The sequence below is a fragment of the Rhamphochromis sp. 'chilingali' genome, assembly GCF_963969265.1.
Source record: "Rhamphochromis sp. 'chilingali' genome assembly, chromosome: 8".
In the NCBI taxonomy this organism is placed as follows: domain Eukaryota; kingdom Metazoa; phylum Chordata; class Actinopteri; order Cichliformes; family Cichlidae; genus Rhamphochromis; species Rhamphochromis sp. 'chilingali'.
This window is the reverse complement of record NC_137935.1, coordinates 36,945,234-36,951,920: the sequence shown is the minus strand read 5'-3', so window position 1 is coordinate 36,951,920 and position 6,687 is coordinate 36,945,234. Positions and strand designations below refer to the sequence as shown.

Sequence of the window (6,687 nt, the reverse complement as noted above, 5' to 3'; positions counted from 1 at the left end):
ATATGAGATCAAATGTTCATGTTTTTGAGCTGAATTACAGGTACTCCATTGAACTCCATGGCAATCCTTCACATTGTGGTGGCAACATTATGTTTTGAAGCTGGTTCTGACCATCAGTGATGTGGTGAGTGGCCAGAATGACGGAAAGATGAATGCTACAAACAATCCTCTGAGAAACTGGTTAGACTTGAAAATGGGGTATTAGTTCGTCTTTCAGGATAGCGATGACCTAAAGTATACTGGCAACACAAAATGTTACTTTATAGAAAAAAAATCTTTATTGGTTGTGTTAATGTATTCACAAATACAGTTTACAGACAAATCAGGGTAGAAAAAAATTACATAACCATCACAAAATGAGGAAGAAACGAATTCTCTAATTCCCACCTTCTTCAGACGCCAAGCAATTGAGCCAAATTGTAAAGTTACTAGTTGTAGCTGTATTCACACATAAATTTCAGAGAGCAGAATTAGTTTGGGATGTTCAGTTGTCCTTTCTCATATATACACATGGGCATATACATGTATACATTTAATATGCATTTGTAAATAACCTGCTTTTACCCTGCTGGAGATACTCTAGCAATGATTGCACTAGAATATTACCTACAGTATTCACACAATGGCACAATCCACTTCACATGGACTTTGTACTAGCGAGTTGGCAGGTTCAAGACTGGCTAATATAAGATCCAAATGCATTCTTACAAGCACGAGGGTGTGGTGTATGTGCAAAAACAAAAGAATTTGAAATCAAACAATAGACAGTTTTCTGTTTCGCATTTTAAAGAACATGGGACCCAGTAAATTTTACCTACTTAAAAGTGTTCAACATGTTGTATGTTTCTTGCTCTCTCTGTATAGTCTTACAGGTGCGTTCATAAGCCCATATGCACTGTAAACAACTCACCAGTATCAAACTTGTTGTTTTTTTTCTGGCTATCTAATATGACTGATGCAGCTGAACATGTAGTTATGTAAAAAGGATTTCTCAGCTCTTAGTCTACTAGTTAGTATATTCCACAAAAATACATGTTAGAAAATTTCCTTGTATCTGCCTTATTTTAATGGAACGCTAATGTTGTTAATATACACTAAAATAAATCAAATTGATAACATTTAGATTTGATCTGCAAATTTTGAACCATTTTCAACATCCAACATTAAAGTGAAAAATGTTGCTTTAAATTAGTTAATTATAACACAATTCAGTTACAGCTGTAATTATATTGTATTTCCACTTTTAATCTTTTACCTGATTTAAAAAAAAATGTACGTAGTAAATATAAGGTTTTTTATGGGATGTTTATGTTTGTTTGGTTCTAAAAACAAAAAATAAACAAAAACATATATCCTTTGGATTCAGTGTTTTGGAAGACTAAGTATTGAGCAGTACAAACATTACAGAAAAAAAGTCTGAAATCAGAAAACCTGATTTGCTATTGCTAAATGGCTGTTTCATAAAGTTCAAATGAAAAAGAAAAGTATTTCTGGTCTCTGTTTCAAATGGGCAATCCATTGTTGCTTCGGTGAAATATGAGATTTTTGTGCTTCTGTTTGTTAAGATATCTAGTGTTAGACTTCCCTGAGGAGGAGAACACAAAGTATCCTTAAACAACAACCAACCATCCTATATAAATCAGATAGACAAGCATTGCCTTCAACTACCCTGTAGGACATTATGCTGCTGTTACTATTCCTGTTGTGCACATTATGCTACATTTAATCAGCCAACAGGATTTTGAATGCATTTCCTACATGTTTTTAGGAAGTGGGTGAAAGGTCAAACAAAAAGCCCATTCAGGCTTCCTGCCTCTTTACAAAACTGATTAAAGCTTTTGTTTATTCTTCTAGGTCCGACATGGAAACCAAGTTTCAGAATCAAACTGTCAAATATTCAAATTTGACAGTTTGACCTGCATTTTACAGTAACATAATCTATATGAGAAACAAAACAAGGACTACAGAAAACCTCATCTAACACTTCACCTGATTCTCATCTGGAATTTGTCCCTTGAAAATACACCATATGTCCTAACATCGATACTTTAAATTGCTGACTTTACTACACAACAACATAGCCTCATCTCTTAAAGGACCAGCACAGTGTTTGGCATGTTTCTTTCTGTTAAAGCTGTTTTTGTTTTTGTGTTTTGCCCTGGTGCAAAAAACAAACAAACATTAAAATCAACACTGACATAATATCAACATTTTTTCTAGCATTTCTTTCACCAGGAACACAAAATTCTTTTGTCCAAACACAGTTCTAAAGATAGACCCATTGACATCAGTGACCATGGAAAGGATTACCACAGGTTCTGTATGCTGTGATGTGTAGACAGACATCCATAACTTAAATTCTTCTGTTACATCCATGTTAAGTTATGTTCAATATGGTCTGAAAACTTCCTGTAAGGCACCATGAATTCTTGAGTTTTTGATTTCTTTTAAAAAACAAACAAAACAAACCAAAATCTGCAATTTTAGAGGCCAAATGCTGCACTAGGTTTACCAGCCAATCTTTATCTATCTGCTACTTGTGACACATCAGGTAGTTTCTTGAAAAAGACAAAACTAGTGAGGTCAATATTGATGAGACACTGACAAACCGAACTTCAAAATTAACCTTTGCAAAGTAATTGGCCAGAACACGCATTTAACACTGCAATGGTCCTTTGAGAAATTACGTATTTGACATCACTGACAAGTAAAGTTTACTCATCATCAAATAATCCAGTAGAGCAGACAAATCCAGAATGGTTTATTTATCAAGCTGCAATTTACTTGCTTTGTACTGTTAGTTCACTCATACAAGTAGGTCCATAGGTATGGGACTTAAGGATTAAGAGAATTACCGCATTGACTGTCTAGTTATCACAGAAAAGTTTATATACAGTCCCAAATTTACAGAATCTCATAAATAATTAAAGAAGCTAACATAACTTTAAATGTGTTTTCAAAAATTAGATGACCTTTGCAGCACATGACAACCCCAAGTCTAGAATCTACAGACATCACTAAATGCTGCAATTACTTCCTTGGAAGTTTTATGGTTTCTCAAAGTCAGCTGAGATTTTTGTTAGATGCATCTATGGCATCAATTTGAGAACCCTAGGTGACTTCTTTCTCACGTTATTGCATTGCAATACTGTCAGAAATCTTGACCTTTAACCTTGAGGTCGACGTCATTGAGATTAAAATTTGTCCAAGATTTTTAGAAGATGTACCAAGGGTATCAACTTGAAGCACCTATATTAAATTCACAAACTTCAAGGCCCACCTACCTTCCTGCCCGGCGGGGTGATGACAATACCTTTTACCGTTTAGGGGTAAAAAGCATGCTATGTCAAGTTGAGAATATGTGACCAAGTTGGCTAAATGTATTATTCAATCAATTTTGCAGTATTTGTTTGAATCTGAGAAGACATCATAGCCACACACTTCAGAATTCATTATACTGTTTTTATCAGCATTCACTGCAGTCACCTTCTCAATTTCCTTTTCCCATCATTCTAGTACAAGTTCATCTTGATTTCATCTTCCAAAGGAAAGGATTCTTTTTTCCCCCCCAGAACTGATCGGGCTCCCCAAGAGGTTTTCTGGCTTTTTCAATTTTGAACTCCCTGTTCTTGAGTGTAACCAGTATTTGGACCTTCTTGTAAACCTCTATTCACAATCGTGAAGTAATCTCTTGATTGCAGAGACAATCATAGGCAGATGGCTAGATGTTGTGTTTTTCTAAATCAAGGAAAGAGTACACAACAAGCATCCACTTTAGTTGTCTTCTGTGGCCAGTGAGCATGGCCAGTGCATTCCTGCTTTTTAGGAATGTACCACATCTCTGATATGGTCGCTACCAAAGTTCTTGCTTGCTCTGATAGATTTAAGTTGGTTTTTAAGCCAAATTATGGTCTGCTTCCTGTGCGTCAAGATCAGTGGACCTCATATTGAGAATTCAGGGGAAAAGATGCCAAATATAAGTTCAACCCTTGGAATCATAGCTGAATCTTTTATCAGATTACTTTATCATGCAATGATATGAGAACAGGCATCACCTGGTCATCAAACTTTTTGCAATACTTTTGTTAAACCCATTTGTTAAATTAAAGCAGTTACATATTGTTTGATTTCTTTTGTTCTTCCCAACATTACAATTAACAATCCACAATAGGTTCACAGCTACACGTGCAAATAAAAACAGTAGAAAGATGAAGATGAAAATCCCACAAACATTTTTTTCTGTTGTCATTTTGTTCAGCCACCAGATTTCACAAACCCACAACCATCTTATTGTTTATAGAACCATCACTTGTAAATATGCTTTCCTTCAGGAAATAAAGACAAAAAATGATCTGCATGAAGATTTTTGGAAACCTGGCACCTAATTAGGACCTGACTCTTCTGTCACCTACCAGTAACAGGCTTCACACGATAAGGGTGGAATGTGCGTCGGGTTCAAGCTACCAAGGTGAAGCCGTGAACAAGATGAGAACCTTCATCAACTTAACAACATTTCAACATATTGGTTGTTGGTCCTACCTTCCAGGCAGTCAGTCATTTGCTGCTATACACAAGTTTTACAAAAATGTCTTGTTCAGTGTTCAGTTTTTCCTTTGAGTACATCTTGTTATTTTCACTAGCAATAATTGCTATCCCAATTGACATCGAAGTGAATAATGGACGTACCTCGCCAACTAAACTAGGTAGTATTAGCTGATAACTTCCCATCTCCACTGTTGGGTTTCGATCATGTATTAAAAATAAAATAAAACAAGATGGCAACAATGACAAATGCCAAACTCAAGGCCCAAACTCAATGGGGAGGGGTGACTGTGAAGATTTTATTCAAATTTAGTCATTCCTGTCATTTCACCTTTAAATGGCCATAGCCTAAAAGCTCCAAATTTGCATTCAGACTGGGTTAGACAATAATGTATGTGAAGGACTTTGTGTACCAGTTAACCTTATGAAGCCTAATAAGATGCTGATGTTTTCCCTGGCTTGACAGCTTCTAGTTGGTCACCCTGGGTTAATGTTCGAACAGCACAGTGCCTACAGTACTACTGAAATAGACAACAACGCAAACTGAAAAATTTCACCTTGCCAAACAAACAAACAAAAAAATAATAAAATAGTAAACTGCTCCATACCCTGCAACACCCTTATTTCCCAGAACACCATTCTTTAAAAACACAGCCTAATGGTTATTTTGTCCATGGTGACATTTTGACATTTAGGCAGCCACAGACAACCACAATATTTGTACACCAAAAAAATTCAGTTACATAAAAAGCTAAATATTACAATGCTTGAGAAAATGAGGTAAAAAAAAAAAAAAAGCCCTACATGGTTTAGTGTATATAAAGATGCATGTTCACACTTTGGATTTGAAATGCCTAGTATGCTGTAGTACAGGACTGGAGAAGGGTTTGTATGGAAAGAGCTTCACTATGCTAGTATTCCTCCACAGTGGATTAAAAGAAGTCATCAACAAATACTGTAAGGAATAACGTGTGTTCCTTTATGTTCAAAATGATATATCAATAAAATGTTAGAACACAGAGATTATGCATTTACAAAGTTTTTGCCCAGTGGCTGGGAACAGTCTGATTCCTCTTTCAGGGGTGGGCAGGGGTGTCTTAACTCTTCAGATGATTTGGACAGGAGCAAGTAGGAACAACACGAGCTAGAAAACCACTGCCCGTGGGTGATGCTGTAGTCACCTTGGAAACCGATATGGAGCAGCACGGGAGGATCTGAAAAGCAAAGAGTCTAGATGATTATGATTTTATACCAAAACAAAATCTGTGCCTTTTTTTCCTTCTTTTTTTAAAAGAAGCTTTTGAAAAGTCCAAGTGATCACAGAAGATCACATTCAATATCTTTTATCCAATATTTCTATCATCGCTCTGTCTCCAATAAACCTGAGTGGTTTCTTTGATATAATCATTTTCTAATTTCTCATCACTCCCAATGAAAATATTAAAATGTTTTCAACTCTGCCACCTCCCGCCCAGCCTCCTTTTTGTTCGTGTCAACATTTCAGAAACATACACCATAGCAGGTCCCTATCTCTGCACTGCTATCCTTTTGTTACAAGTCACCTCTGATGCTTATGCCTACCCACGCCACACTGCCTGCATTCTTCTCTTCACCCCTCTTTTTGACTCTATGATATCCAATATGGGCTCAAATTGTGGTCATAAATATTTTGTACTTGTAAATCAGTTTTGTATTTGTAAATCAGGATTTGTATGTGTAAAAAGAATTTGTGTGTGCGTAAAAAAGATTTGTGTGTGGCCAAAAAATGCCTGTGAAACTCTCGCACTCAAGTTTCAAGTTACAAGTACGAATTTTGACCCTATTTTTCTTCCTTTCATCTGATTAGTCAATGTCATGTCAATCACAAATTTAACTATCCAATCAGAGAACAGATGGGTTTGTCTGTCAGAGGGGCGCAGGTCCTTGAAGGGTAATACAGTTTGAAGCTGGAGGCTCTCTATATAAATAGCCGATAGAAGCTAGGTCCTGTAACTTTCAGCAGCTGTTGAAATGATAAAGTTGTGGTATATCAGTGGTTAGAAACACCATTATTACTTTAGGATTAGTTTAACACAAAGTCAGGGCTGACCCGGGACCATTGCTGTGAGTCACAGTGCGCAGCATAAAGGTCCTTTCACATCGGAC

General features: G+C 36.3%; 1 protein-coding gene across 9 annotated transcripts in view; it reads right to left on the bottom strand.

Annotated features, from left to right (window-relative positions):
* Positions 1-237: 237 nt before the first annotated feature.
* The window catches only part of LOC308401361 (CUE domain-containing protein 1-like), a 30,770-nt gene continuing 24,320 nt past the window's right edge, over positions 238-6,687 (bottom strand). For 6 of the 9 annotated variants that reach the window (XR_013972549.1, XR_013972550.1, XR_013972551.1 and 3 more), the window contains one exon: positions 238-5,756. Coding sequence is in view for 5 of the 9 variants with exons in the window: in XM_080889531.1 (XP_080745657.1) it covers position 5,756 (1 nt within the window). In the remaining 4 variants the exon portion in view is untranslated. The remainder of the gene's footprint in view (positions 5,757-6,687) is intronic. The other 3 variants (XM_080889533.1, XM_080889535.1, XM_080889534.1) reach the window with 1 other exon arrangement.